The sequence below is a fragment of the Lithobates pipiens genome, unplaced genomic scaffold (genome assembly GCF_037356315.1).
Source record: "Lithobates pipiens isolate NorthernLeopardFrog02 unplaced genomic scaffold, aLitPip1_a1.2 Scaffold_13, whole genome shotgun sequence".
Lineage (NCBI taxonomy): Eukaryota > Metazoa > Chordata > Amphibia > Anura > Ranidae > Lithobates > Lithobates pipiens.
In genome coordinates this window covers 243,059,105-243,074,672 of record NW_027507718.1, presented here as the reverse complement: position 1 = coordinate 243,074,672, position 15,568 = coordinate 243,059,105, and the positions used below count along the sequence as shown (strand labels likewise).

At 39.2% G+C, this 15,568-nt stretch overlaps 1 protein-coding gene across 2 annotated transcripts in view; it reads right to left on the bottom strand.

Annotated features, from left to right (window-relative positions):
* ADAMTS3 (ADAM metallopeptidase with thrombospondin type 1 motif 3) overlaps positions 1 to 15,568 on the bottom strand; it is a 268,741-nt gene that overhangs the window by 27,342 nt on the left and 225,831 nt on the right. For both annotated transcript variants that reach the window (XM_077476441.1, XM_077476442.1), the window contains exons 18-20: positions 10,586 to 10,751; positions 7,267 to 7,399; positions 5,263 to 5,470 (exon numbers count right to left, since the gene is read on the bottom strand). In XM_077476441.1, the coding sequence (XP_077332567.1) occupies positions 5,263 to 5,470; positions 7,267 to 7,399; positions 10,586 to 10,751 (507 nt within the window). The remainder of the gene's footprint in view (positions 1 to 5,262; positions 5,471 to 7,266; positions 7,400 to 10,585; positions 10,752 to 15,568) is intronic.

Sequence of the window (15,568 nt, the reverse complement as noted above, 5' to 3'; positions counted from 1 at the left end):
AGCAGCTGCAGTATTTGTAACTGCTGACTTTTATTTTTATCTTTTTTAGGGGGTACCCCACTTTAACAGCAAGCTGGACTGTATGTCAAACCCTAAGCTTTGTATATTGTCCAGATAGCCAATGACTGTGCGATATTCTGACATGAACTGAACTGCTGCTTACATTCTGCACATTCTTCCTTGGGTGCACATTGCCTAAATGTTAGCACCACTTTGTGCACCGTCCAGCCGCAGCAGATTTCGTTTTACAGGATGCTGTCAATGAGGCTGGATGATGCGCCTAGGATTTCGCCCACACCAAAATGCTGGGATCTCATGCAACTGGGCTAAATGCCCACTGTGCATGAATCCTAAAGCTACACTTTTTATGCCCCATAAACATGGTCCGAAATTCAGACGGAAATAGTCCGATCAGATTATGTTGTTGGAAAATCCGATCATGTGTGGGCTCTATCTGACTTTTTTTGTCGGAATTTCCGACGGAAAAAGTTTGAGAGCTGGATCTGAAATTTTCCAAAAACAAAATCCGATCGGACTTTTTCTGATCATGTGTAGATAATTCCAACGCACAAAGTGGCATGCATGATAAAAAAAAAATTGGAGACGAAAGCTATTGGCTACTGGCCTCTATGTAGTCCCGTCATACCTGTATAACGTCACCTCGTTCCGAACGATTGGATTTTCCGACAACTTTGTGCAACCGTGTGTATGCAACACAAGTTTCGGCCAAAATCCGTCAGAAAAAAATCTGACGGATTTTGTGGTCGGAATGTCCAACCATGTGTATGGGGCATAACTCTAATTTGTGCTTAATTCAGTGAAAACTATATATGAGGATGCATGTGCAGGGGATGTTAAAACCCAAGTCCTGAAAATTATAAAATTATCACTCGCACTTTAACTGCTTCCAGACTGCCTCACGCCGATATATGTCGGCAGAAGGGCATATACAGGCAAAATCACGTACCCGTACATTGCCCTTTAAGAGGCGGCGGGGGCGCGCCCGTGGAAAGCTCCGTGAGTCCAGTCGCGGGTCCCGCGATCGTCTCACATAGAGGAAGAACAGGGAGATGCTAAAGTAGACAAGCATCTCCCAGTTCTACCTAGCAACAGTGACACTGATCTCTGTTCACCGTGATTGGAGCAGAGATCAGTGATCTGTAAAACACTGCCATATCGCTGATCACCGCAATTTTCATAAATAACCCCTATGTCACTTTGGTTGTGCAAATAAAATATGTAATTTTTCCCACAAATAATGCTTTCTTTTGGTGATATTTGATCACCACTGAGTTTAATTTTTTGCACTATAAATAAAAAATGACAAACAATTTTGAAAAAAACAAAACAATATTTGTTACAATATTTTTTACTTTCTCCTTTAAAACACATCCAATAAAAAAAATGTAAAAAATCTAATTTCTTCATAAATTTAGGCCAATATGTATATTGTACATGTTTTTGGTAAAAAAAACAAAAAAACAAAAAAGCGTATATTAATTGGTTTACGTGAACCTCATAACTGGCGTTCCCGTAAATCAATTAATAGTCTACAAACTATGGGATATATTTAAGGTTATTTTTTTTTTATACTAGTAATGGCGGCAATCAGTGACTTATAACGGGACTGCGATATTGCGATGTCCTAACTGACACTTTTTACACTTTGTGGTAGTCAGTAACACTAATACAGTGATCAGTGCTAAAAAAAATGCACTGTCACTGTACCAATGACACTAGCTGGGAAGGGGTTAAATATCTAGGGCAATCAAAGGGTTACGTGTGTGCCTAGCCAGTGCACACTGTGTGCTAGTTTCACTAAGGGAAGAGATGGATTCTAGTCTCTGAATTATCGGCCCGCGGATGACGTGTGCACGCCCCCTACAGGCGAAAGTGCAGAATCACATATATATACATGATCCTTCACACAGCTGCCACCCTGTAGCAGTAAAAGTGCTATAGGGCAGTCAGAAAGTGGTTAATGCCCTGGTCACAGCAAGGCTTGTTGTAGAATTAGGTTTAGATATCACTCAGTTCTCAGCTTATCTGGGGAAACACAAGAGCCAAAGTGGTACCTAGGGATGAGCTGAATGTATCTGGGTTTGGTTAGAGGCAGGTTCTGCACAGCATGATTAAAGTTCAGTTTCCAAATCCAAACTCCAGTAAAGTCAATAGGAGGCACATTTTTAAAAATTATAATGCCTAATAGGCAAAGTATTGCCTAAACAAGAACGAATGGCACGGGAGGCTGAATACTGCCCTGGGGAATATGTACCAAAGCAAAAAATAAAAATATTAAAAATAATTTTATATTGTGGGTTCAGCAATTTTAATATCCATACCAGAACCTTTATCCCATATAGCTGTTAATGAGTGACCCCACACATAAAAATGGGGTTCCCCCTAAAAAAACATACCAGAGCCTTATACTAGATGAGGATCTTGTATGAATTTTAAGGTGGAATCTCCTGTGAAAAACAAGTAAAAAAAAAAAAACCTGAGGTCCCCCCAAAAAATCCATACTAGACCCTTATTTACGCATTTTTAGATTTGGATAGAATGGTGAGAGGTTAGAACTTCTGCCCACTATCTGTTGTAGACTGGGTCGTCAATTGGGAGCTTAAATCTCACGAATTGTACTGATCAACAATGTCACTGGGAATGTAAGTATATGGGTAATTCCAAAGTTTTGAGCTGCCACCAGAACAAGACCCTTCCAATAGGGACACATATTGCCTGACAACTAAATTTGGATTTCCTCCACATTGCAAAGATAACCTCTTACATCATGTTGAATCTACTGGGCAGGAAGTGAAGGGAAACCGACACAGATGGCATCAAAAAGACAGCGTTAACCACTTCAGCCCTGGAAGAATTTACCCCCTTCCTGACCAGAGCACTTTTTGTGATAAGGCACTGCGTCGCTTTAACTGACAATTGCGCAGTCATGCGATGTTGTACCCAAACAAAATTGACAACCTTTTTTTCCCACAAATAGAGCTTTCTTTTGGGGTATTTGATCACCTCTACGGTTTTTATTTTTTGCGCTATAAACAAAAAAAGAGCGACAATTTTGAAAACAAAAGCAATATTTTTTACTCTTTGCTATAATAAATATCCCCTAAAATCTATAAAAATACTAATTTCTTTCTCAGTTTAGGCTGATATGTATTCTACTACATATTTTTGTTAAAAAAAAATGCAATAAGCGTATATTGATTGGTTTGCGCAAAAGTTATAGCGTCTACAAAATAGGGGATAGAGTTATGGCATTTTTATTATTATTATTTTTTTATTATTAGTAATGGCGGCGATCTGCAATCTTTATCATGACTGGGACATTATGGTAGACACATCGGACACTTTTAACACTATTTTGGGACCATTGTCATTTATACAGCGATCAGTGCTATAAAAATGCATCGATGACTGTGTAAATGACACTGGCAGGGAAGGGGTTAAACACTAGGGGGCAATCAAGGGGTTAAGTGTGTTCTAGGGAGTTATTCTAAATCTAGGGGGGTTGGGCTCACTACAACATGACAGAGATCACTGCTTCCCACGATAGGGAGCAGTAGATCCCTGTCATGTTACTAGGCAAAACAGGGAAATGCCTTGTTTACATAGGCATCTCCCCATTCTGCAGCTCCGTGTCACGATCATGGGCACCCTGTGGACATCAAGTGCACGGGACCCGCGGGCACACTCACGGAGTAAGCGGGGGGCAAGTGTGCCCACAATGTCGCATCTTAAAGGGGACTTACAGGTACGCCCATTTGCGCATCTGTACATCGTTGTGTGCTGGTCGGCAAGCGGTTAAACTCCTCTACCTTGCTCAAAAAAAAAAAAAAAGTATTGGCTTTAGATACTGTGTAGTTTATTATGTGACTACATACTGTTCTTCCCAACCAGTTTATATCTGATGGCCCTATTATTTAGCAACAAGTAGTTCATGAATAACTTATCCATTAATAGTACAGCTTAGTAAGTGTAATAGAATGTACTTTACGCTTGCTGGCAAACCTAACCCCTACTTTAGAAAATATGGCATTAATCAAGATAATAAAGTGAAATTCCATGATTTTTACTACATTTTTATCTTTGGTTGTCTGTTCAGTGTTCCATTTAATGATTATTTTCATTTTTTTATTCATTGGTTAATAATATATTGTATTAGCACACTCAATAGAAAAGCATTCCTAGAGTGATTTTGCTTTTGGTAAATATAAACAAGTTTAGCTAAAGACGGGAAATGGAAAGAATGATTGCGCACCTCTGCTTTATATTTAATCGGTATGCAGGTCTGCATAACTTTCATCCTCGGTGGTTGATCAAAGGCCAGATTTTAGAGATAGTCACAAATGCTCACAGGCAGCACAGTCAAAATTGGCTCCTTCATTGAGTAACACCTGGTTGGTTCCAAAAGTTACAGCTTTGTAGACACCCTCAAGGATTCAGGCTTTTTTTCCCTGCATTAGCTTTTAGGTATACGGTATATGGAATTTTAGCAGATACTGAAGAAAGCTGTTACATTTAATGGCCTCATTGGATATTTACAATTTAAACAGCTGTGAGCTATATAATAGCAATTGACACCAATACATTGCTAATGTTAAATATAAAATATTGAATATATATGGAATATGGGAATATTCCTCTATAAAATAAGTCATATCTAAAGAGAAGTGATATCAGGCAAAAAAAAATTATATTAGGAGCATGAGGATACTTTTGCTGTCTTCCGCCATTGGCATGATTTCCTGAAAATATAGAAATAATTCTGCTTCTGAAATCCCAGCAAATTCTTCCTGAGCTTCAATTTACCCTTATTCACAGGGTGAGTCCATAATATTTTTTGAAGATCTCCGCCAGTGCAATTTTTGAAGATCTCCACCAGGACACCTAGACCTCTTTTTTTGGACAATGAAAATGACGGCATAGAACAAAATTAGCTTTGGGGCTTAGGGTTCTTTGCAAACCTTACTCCTAGGTTGGTTCCAATATGGATTTGGAGATGTATGCCATTTATGTGGTTCTGTGCTTTCACATACTCACCACTATTCTGTTATTCTATGTTTTAATGTTTATTATCCTGTTTACACAGAGTGAGGATATTGCTCAACTTTGGTAAGAGGTTTTTTTCAGTTAAGAAGCATTGTTGGGACATCTTCTCTACAGAGATACTCTGCTTAGCTACCTGTTGTAATCAATGTGATTAATGTAGTATTTCTATAACAAATGTTTTAGACATGTATCACTGACCTCAGACCAGGCCCCAGTCTTCCATTGTGCGGGGCAGGGATTCCTGTTGCATGCTCGTCTGCTCTCTGGACGCTCTCCACTACAATACTTGCTGTGGACTGACCGATTTGTACCATCATGAAGGGGCTGAATGCACCGTACAACACGAATCTGATAGCCAGAACTCCCACAGCTTTTTGTACAGTGTTCCCAGTCGTCAGCTACCCAGCTATGAGAGACACATGAAGACTATTATTACTTAATGTGGAGAAGAGAAGATACATTTAATTTTTCTACAGGTTTATAAACTGACCATTCTTGTTATCCTTTGGTCTAAATGAATGCTGCATTACTGCTCACATCTTGCTGCTGGGCACCCCCAAGACATTACTGCTCACATCTTTCTGCTGGGCACCCCCAAGACATTACTGCTCACATCTTTCTGCTGGGCACCCCCAAGACATTACTGCTCACATCTTTCTGCTGGGCACCCCAAGACATTACTGATCACATCTTGCTGCTGGGCACCCCCAAGACATTACTGCTCACATCTTGCTCCTGGGCACCCCCCGAACAGGACAGTCATTGGGCACCCCCCAGGACAGGACAGACATTAGGCACCCCCAGGACAGGACAGTCATTAGGCACCCCCAGGACAGGACAGTAATAACAGTAACAATATGACTATTTCTATTTATGATCATTTGGATGAGTGGATCATAACTTATACAAATCAATTCAACTAAACAGTAGGGATGGGTGAATGATTTGGCCTGAGCATAAGTTTGGGTCGAACCTTTGTTGTTCGGACGTTCCGCGACCCTTTGTTCGCCCTCGAACCGACCACAATACATTGCAGCGCTGAACAGTGCATTGCAAGCCCTGATTGGCTAAAGCAGTGAAAGCTTCAGCCAATCAGGGCACAAAGAACTGTCAGAGTCATGATTGGGCACTGTCATTGTGACTTTATCCAACCGTGGCTCATTCCCGCCCCACAGTATAAAAATATTCTTTCAATGGAAGCCATTTTCAGTGTGATTTTGGCATGGAGAGAGATAGAACAGGGCTCTGTTCAGTGCTATTAGTGTGTTATACTGTGCTATTTTGCTTCAATTGTTAGAGTAGAATATTGGTTTAGTGTCAGTTTAGGGATAGTGTGAGTGTAGTGAGGAAGACCATCATTCAGCTTTGCATAGTGTGCAGCTGGGAACTTTTATTTTTTTATGCTTTCACCTTGAAAATGAACGTTTTTAAAAATGCCATTTTTCACAAACTTTAATTTTATTGATACATGTCCCCCAGGGCAGGACCCAGACCCCTATAACCATTGTATGCCCATCTACTTGCATATAAGCCTTCAAAATGGGCACTTTTGATTTTTGACATTCGGATCCCATTGACTTTAATGGGGTTCATTATTCGGGTCCGAACTTTCACAGTGTTCGAAAATTCTGGTGCGAACCGAACAGGGGTCCGTTCGGCCCATTTCTACTAAACAGTTATTTAAATCAATTACCAATTGTTGAACAATATGCTAATTCGATTTTTCTTACTTATCATTAGGCATTTGGCCAGCATTACAATATATGTATTTAGAAATAATAAAAATAGCAAATACCCAACTGCAATAATGGGTGTTTTATATATTTTCAACTACTTCTTCGTGCATTAGGTATAATAAGATATTTCTGTGAGGCATATTTGTTTTTGTGTATGGCTACATTTTCATTTTCTCTTGACTATAAGCTTTTCTCAGCAGGACTTTCACTCCAACTGTATCTTGTTATTATGCATTTCTACAATAAGTCATTTTGTATTATGGATATTAGGTATTTGTCAATCTTGCTTGTATTTCTTACTTTGTGCATTGCCACTTTAGATTTAGGTATCTATATAAAAATCTACAAATATTTTTTTTAAATAAATCCAATAAGGTGTTCCATCTTCACAGTGCTGCACTACAGGAAACACATGAATAAGAACTAATGCATGCAAAAGCTAAAGCTAGACAAAAGGAACACTCACACTGGCTGTGTACACTCCTGTAGATTGCACATTCGGCGGATAGGTTTTGGCTTCTTGTTGGCTTCACAGAAGCTACGGTGAACCATTTTGTTATCGCTTTTCCTACGACAACCATATTTTGTATACTGGAAACCTTCAAAACATAAAATGAAAACACATATTTGCAATCTACAAACAGAATTTCCTTATTGCTACAGCTAATACTTTATTTCACCAAACAAACAGATCGTGCATATGCTAACGAATGCTATGCTAAATCCAGTACCACGATTGTACTGACTCCAATATTATCAATAAATATTTAAAAAATTCCTATAGTATGGAGAACATGGGGGTTATTTACAAAAGGCAAATCCACTTTGCACTACAAGTGCAAACTACAAGTGTAAAGTGCATCTGAAATTGCACTGCAAGTGGACTTGGAAGTGCAGTCACTGTAAATCTGAGGGGTAGATCTGAAATGAGGGGAAGCTCTGCTGATTTTATCATCCAATCATATGCAAGCTAAAATGCAGTTTTTTATTTTTCTTGCATGTCCCCTTCGGATCTACAGTGACTGCACTTCCAAGTGCACTTTTAGTGCAATTTCAAGTGCACTTTGCACTTGTAGTGCAAAATTAATTTGCCTTTCATAAATAACCCCCCATGTGTGAATGATTATGGAAGATGATTAGACTACCCCTAGGAAGCAATACAATTTCTGTTTTCACCTATTGAAATTGCTGAATTATAATTGGTAAATTGTATCTGAACATTACCATGCATGGATTCACACACCTTTGCCAGAATTAAATTCAACAATTGCCAGTAGTTATAAGATTTATGGCATTGGGTGTGGAAAGCAAAGTCAGCATATCCAAATGAGGATCTTAGGCTAAAGCTCTCATTTGTAAAGTATCTCATGTGCATTGATTGTAGATTGTGTGTTGTTGGTACTATATATTAATTAAGAGTGAGCCTGTTATAAAAGAAATGCATTCACAAGTATATGCCCCTGATACCATCCAGCAATACTCATAATCATATATATTAATACGTATATATGAATACTGTTGTCTGTTAGCTCGTGGTTCATTGTGTTGACTTGTAGGGATGGCTTCAGACCAACATTTCCTAGGTTAGCTTACTAAGTGAGATCGGTCAGCCCTTTGTGAGGGAGCCCTAGTAGTTGCAACGGGCCCCTAGCGACTAGAAGAGGGAGGGTATATTCAGGGGGGATCAGATGCATTGGCTGACCGGGAATCTATTTTGCTTCAATGAGAGATCATATAACAAAAATAAGTACAGAAATATATGAGGATATACAGAGAAGGAGAAGAAAAAAAAAAAGAGGGGAAAAACAAAAGACGGAGTAGGGCAAGCAACATTTTTTGATACATTTTGACTTGATATACAAGCGATGTATTGATATACAAGTTGCGCCATGTCACAACTGAGTATAGCAGAGACGAGAGGCACCTATACGTGTAGCAATATGGTTACATTTAATGAAGGTACAACATTTAGCAACTAACATGGTTGATGATTAAAACGGGCATGTCTAAGTATTCAGGCATCTGGTGTAAAGCTGTCCACATAGACCAGGGGTCTTCAAACTATGGCCCTCCAGTTGTTTAGGAACTACAATTCCCATCATGCTTAGTCATGTCTGTGAATGTCAGAGTTTTACAATGCCTCATGGGATGTGTAGTTCCACAACAGCTGGAGGGCCATAGTTTGAGGATCCCTGACATAGACCATCCTCCGCACCGTCATCGACATCAACCCTTCCATGCTGTGCTCCACAAACGCTTCAAGCCTCGCTTTCAGATCGCTCTATTGCAGGGTAGTCTTCCTGGTCACAATTGCAGACTGACAGCTGTAAGAGCCAGTGGTACGGAGGATGGTCTATGTGGACAGCTTTACCCCAGATGCTTCCATACTTAGATGTGTCTGTTTTAATCATCAACCATGTGAGTTGCTAAATGTTGTACCTTCATTAAATGTAACCATATTGCTACACTTAGAGGCACCTCTCTTCTCTTTTATACTTTGTAGCTCCTGCTGGATTTTTCTTCGTATCCCCTTATGGAGGCTTCCATTTGTGGATGGATATTTTATGGTTACACGACCTATCACATTGCTATAATCTTTTTATATTGACTATAAACTGAAGGACCTAGGAATAAATGGTTGTGGAATGAATCATCTGAGTTTCCATTATTTCTTATGGGGAAATTTGCTTTGATATACAAGTGCTTTGGATTACAAGCATTTCCTGAACGAATTACGGTATGCTCGCAATCCAAGGTTTTACTGTACTGTACATCATTAATTCTCTCTGCTGGCAGAGTTAGGATTTTCTGGATTAGTCAATTTACACAGCTCGCCAACAAGCATGCAGGCAGCGGTGAAAAAAAAACATTGCAAACCTTGTTAAGGATATACTATATTTTGTATTAGCCCTTGTACACACAGTCGAACATTCCGACGGAAAATGTCCGATCAGACCATGTTGTCGGATAATCCGACCGTGTTTGGGCTCCATTGGACTGTTTCTGTCGGAATATCTGACCGACAAAAGTTTAGAGCTGGGCCATAAAATTTTCCGACAACATGATCCGATTGGACAAAGTGCCATGCTCAGATCAGATTCCTAGACCAAAGCTATTGGCTACTAGCCTGAACGTAGTCCCGTCGTTACGAAATAACGTCATCATGTTCCGAACGATCACATTTTCCGACAACTTTGTCTGACCGTGTGTATGCAACACCAGTTTTGGACAAAATCCGATGGATTTTGTTGTCGGAATGTCCGACTGTGTGTACAAGGGCTTACAGGCATACCCCACTTTTAAGTACACAATGGAATTTATTTACTAAAGCTGAAAAGTGAAAAATCAGTCTCACTTCTACATAGAAACCAATGAGCTTCCAGGTTTTATTACCAAAGCTTAATTGAAAAAGCTGAGGTTAGAAGCTCATTGCTTTCTATGTAGAAGTGAGCCTGATTTTGCACTTTTCAGCTTTAGTAAATAAACCCCATTGTGTACTTAAAAGTGGGGTATGCCTGTAGATGCTTAGTTGTAAAATACTATAGATATTTTATAGAAAAAAAATCACATTGAGTAATATGAAACATCAGTTTATTTTCTAAGTATATATAGACACAAAACTCCTTATAAAAAAAGTATTATTAATAGGTAAAATAGTGAACAAAATTATACTTTAAACAGTAAAAAAAACAGGCTCCCCCAAATCTACTTTTTGTTTCTACACAAGATAGTTTCATTTAAATTTTCAGTTGGCAACCATCTGAAGCATTCAGTAAAATTCTCACCTCCGCCGCATGGTTTTGAGCACTGAGACCAAGTCTTTAAAGCCCACTCATAAGTATCAAGTTCTTCCTGCAGTACGTTGTTATTATTTATGGATGGCAAGGAGTCTTCGTGAATGATGTATTTGTAGGATAAGCTGGACTTTGTGTCGTTCTCCTGGGGTATAACCTTCACAAACCACAACACAGAGCAAGTGTTAAGTTAACGTCTCATAACATTTTGAAATACTGTATTCTGACAGTACGTGGAAATCAGGACATTCCGCTAGAAGAATACAAAACACTTCTGCCTCCAAATGATCCTGGCAGCCAAACGAACATTTTTCCATGAATATTCCTGGTGTTTTTTTTTTTTTTTTTTGTGGTACTGAAACTTATATGCCGTTGGCCACTAATGAGCTCCAAGAAAGAGTTCATTAGATCCTTCCTTTTAATTTGTTTCTCAGACAGAGGAGGCAGTCGATAAAAGTAAACTAAATCTGAAGACTAGTACCAGATGGTGTTTTCTTTCATATGTGGATTTATTTGTCCCACTGTATTGCTTCTCTTGTACGTACAACAAAAACAAAAGTATAATAATCATCTGCTTTTCGTTTTAGTGGAAGCCTTGCTGGAGTAATTACAGCTTGGCGCTTAGTGATGCAAAGCGATATAAGAGAAGATGATCCACTCAAAGCACAAAGCTGCCCTTGGTAAAGACAAACAGATGATACACGCTCTTAAGGGTAGAAAGTGCAAAATGTAAAAAAAAAAAACACACAACACACTTAGCATACAGTAGCTGGTAAGCCTTTGAATGCATTCTGTACATAGCGAGCAAAAGGTACACACTTGTTGCATTTACTGTATTGTCTGTGTCATTGTTTAAGAATATGAGGCCTTGAGTTAAAGAATCTATACATTATTTTCAATTGTTTTCTTCAGTTATGTCATACTTCTTGATGTAAGTCATTTAAAGAAGTTCTAAAAGGAAAAAGTTTTTTTTTTTACATTAACTGCTTGCTGACCCACTGCAGTACATTTACTGTGGAAGGCCGGCTCATACACATACCTGTACATCATGGCTTTCTGCTGGGTCTGCTCATCCAAGTCATTCGCTGCAGCACAAGCCGATCAGCTGGTTCCGTCCAATGATTTATTGCCGGGACTCGCTGATCGGCTGAGTGAATAACAGAAGAGAGCCCTGTGTTTTTAAACAGAACAGAGCTCTCTTTAGACAGCAGCGATGTGCAGTTTTTTTTACTCCCCGCAAAGCAGGGAGTAAAAACTGGCACATTGCTTAATAAAACAGAACATATTACACACACTAAACATTGTTACCACACATATAACCTGTGATTGCCCTAGATGATAACTGCTTCCCAGCCAGCGTCATTAGTAAAGTGACAGTGTATATTTTTAACACTGATCACGATATTAATGCCACTGGTGATGTCAGTGGCAGTTAGACAGTCCCCCCCCCCCTCCTAGCATCAGTTAGAGTCAGATTGCCCCCCCCCCCCCTACACTATCGCAGTCTCACTATAAGTCGCCGATCACCGCCATTACTTGTATAAAAATAAATAAGTAAATACAAATTACAGTATCTATACCATAGTTTGAAAATGCTATAACTTTCATGCAAACCAATCAATATACAGCTAGTGTGACTTATTTTTTCTTACCAAAGACATGTAGCAGAATACATTTTGGCCAAAGTTTATGAAGACATTTTTTTTTTTTTATTGGATATGTTTTATAGCAGAAAGTAGAAAACAGTTTTTTTTTTCTAAATGTTGCTTCTGTCAATCAAATCCTGTGAGCAGAGAGCAGGAGTATGGGGCTGAGCCACACTGCCCATGGATGCATATAGTAGGGCTTGAGAGGAAGAGCCTTGAGCACTGGGGTGGGACTCCGGAATTGGAGAATCAGAGCCACTCTGTGCAATACCATTGTAGAGTGCGGCAGAGGAAGACAGAAGAGGAAGACTTACTCTGCCAGGTTCGGTGTTTACAAAAGGCATCAGCGATCAGGTAAGCTGTCGAATCTGGTGTGGGTTCCGCACTGTTGAAGATCTGGATGTTCTAGTGTGACTGGCAGAACAGGAGATCTACTGCCAAAAACTTTTTATCTCTGGGGTCAACAACAACACTCCTACCTGCCTAGCTTGGGCTCAATAGCAGCAGCACGATTGTGCCAGTGCGGGAGTGTAATAGGCAGGTCTATCCCTCCCTTGCTCACTCTGCTCTTTTATCAGCTAGTTGTTACTTGTTTTACTAAATGCAACAGTCTATTAAACAAAAAGGTAGAACACAGGACAGAACCAGGGCTAGAAATAAAAGTGCTATACAAACTACATATGACAGAGTTCAATAGATAAAGAGAAAGTCCCAAGTTCGTAAGGTCAAGCACGCAGTTGTAACCAAGTCCTGGATATAGGGAATATAAGGATGGTCCACCACGCTCCTACCATGGGCACACACTCCAGAAAACTCCACTGTAAAATGTAAAATAAAAATAAAAATGTTCTTTGCACTCGTTCGAAATCTTGAAGCGGTTTATGAGATTTCGAACGAGTGCAAAGAATCACAGTTTTTCTTGCATTTGACAGTGGCGTTTTCTGACATGTTTTCCCATGGGAGGAATGCAGTGGACCATCCTTATATTCCTTATATCCAGGATTTTAATAAAACTGCATGCTTTATCTTAGGAAAGGGGGTCCAAGCCTGAGGGTAAGGGGATGTGTGTACAGGGGAGGGTGATGGTCATATATTTTCTCTCTGAAACATGCAACTTTATGATCACAGCTCTACCCCAGGATTATAGTGTTACAAGTTTGGATGAGATTCAACTCACTTGGGACTTTCTCTTCATCAATTAGACTCTTATACGAAGTATGTATAGCGCTGTACTTTTATTTATATTTTTGTTTTAATTGTCTGTCCAAGAAATTTTGTACTAGCAGCTACAGCATTTTAGAAGGTTTATAAATTTTGCCTAGCACAGCCTATTGGTATTATTTATTTTACAGAACCAGGGCTGCCATTACAAATCATGGGGCTCATACAATCTTCCAAACAGGGCCCCCCACGGTACACTTTACCTCAATGCATTTTAAGTGTGCTGAAGCAATGGGGTGCCATTCATTGTGAAAATTTCTGCACACTATATGTAGCAACCTAGCCCTAAACAGGGCTGCTAATGAATCTAGTTGTGCTAGGTGGTAACTAGTCTGGCTAATTGGTAGTTTTGATCCATTGATTTCTGTCCTAAGTCTGAGTTTAATTTGTAGTCTCTCTCTTCTGTCAATAGGTGGCACTGTTGCCTTTGGCACTAGGAGGATGGATTACAGTGAATTCAGGTGACAGGTAAAAAAGTTGTCTCAGCCAATCAGCAGGAGTTTCTTTGGCTGCTGTGCATTCTGGTATAGGCTATTTAAGTAAAGCCTATTCAGTAGTTCAGGGTTCTACAAAGGAGGAGCTGCAAAGGTTATTTATTGTGATTAAGTAGTGCAGTCCAGCAGTGATAAGAGAAGAGGGAACCATGCAAAAAAGTCCTTCATTCTTGGATCATCATCCTGATCACCTGTTTTATTATACTTGCTGGGACTTTTTTGCACGGTTCCCCCTTCTCTTATCACTACTGGAATGCACTAATTAATCACAATAAATGTTGTGTTTAGGGGATATTCATATAATATGATTTAAGCACGATATTTCATTTATTGTGATGATATATGATATGAGTGATACCAGTATTGATTTTTCTACGTGTGTCCCCAATATTAAATATTGACAGACAGATTTGCCTTTATATTTCTGCACTTCTGTCTCCCCTGTATTTTAATATTTGTTATTTTGATTTTGTTGAAAAACACGAATTTGTAGATAACAATTACCCGAATTTCAAGTGTACCCTTTTGATAGGGTCCCGGTATATTTATTTTCACTAGATTAGCACTGCACTTGTTATTATTTTTTATAAACTATCCTTCACATGTGTATGCAAAAACAGGCTCCAATTTAATTTACTCTTCCCAAGCTGCCTTTGTAATTTATGGCATATTAAATATAGATTAAGAATAATCCCAGATATGACTATGTGCTATCTTTTGCTGACTTGACTCTTTCGTGTTACTTTACTATGGTGCCTCTATACTTTAAATCTGTTTTATCGGTCTTTATATATGACACTGCTTACTGCTTCTTTTTATTTTTATCTTTTTTTATTCATGTTCTACTGCTTTGCTTATCTCTATAGGGAAGTCTTGCTCTATCTTGCACAGCTAAGCTGCTTTCCTTTTCTCTGTACTCAGCTGATCTACTATCATCTGTATTTTTCTACTTATTTTCTCCTTTTCCAGCCTGCTTTAAACAGCTTTGCTTCTTCACAGTATCATTCCTTGCAGGTCACCTCTTTCTCCTATACTCTCTCCTTTGGCTTCAGAAAACTGAGAGAGAGCCTAATGCTTGGACATGCAGAGTTCCACAATGGGCTTTCTGTAGTGATTCCCATATTTAGCACTGTGCTAGTCTGCTTCATATTGGTACTATATGTCCACTGAGATATGCTATATGCAAGTATTTATTTGGTACTGTTCAAAGTAGAGTATGGACTGGCCAGAAAGGGATTATTTTGAGGGAATTGGCTCGATTACATATAATGTATATTGCAAAATATGTGATACAACTATCCCTGTTTTTATACAAAAGTGTGCTAGAATTAGGTAAGGGTATATAACAGTGTGCAGAGAATTTAGTAGAACTAGGCTCCCCAAAAAATGATGAAGTGACGAACACGCGTCGGGACTATCTGCTACTGGAAGTGACGCTAATCGAGCTCGCCACTCGTTGGTACACTGCTCTGTTTTCCCTTTGTTTTTGTGAGTACCTGCTTTTAGCTTTTTAATTCAAATAAATGCTGTTTAAATACTACACTATGGGGCATACCTCCTCTTTTTAAATCCCTACATATATGGTATACTGGTGAGACCCTCCCTCCTGGACA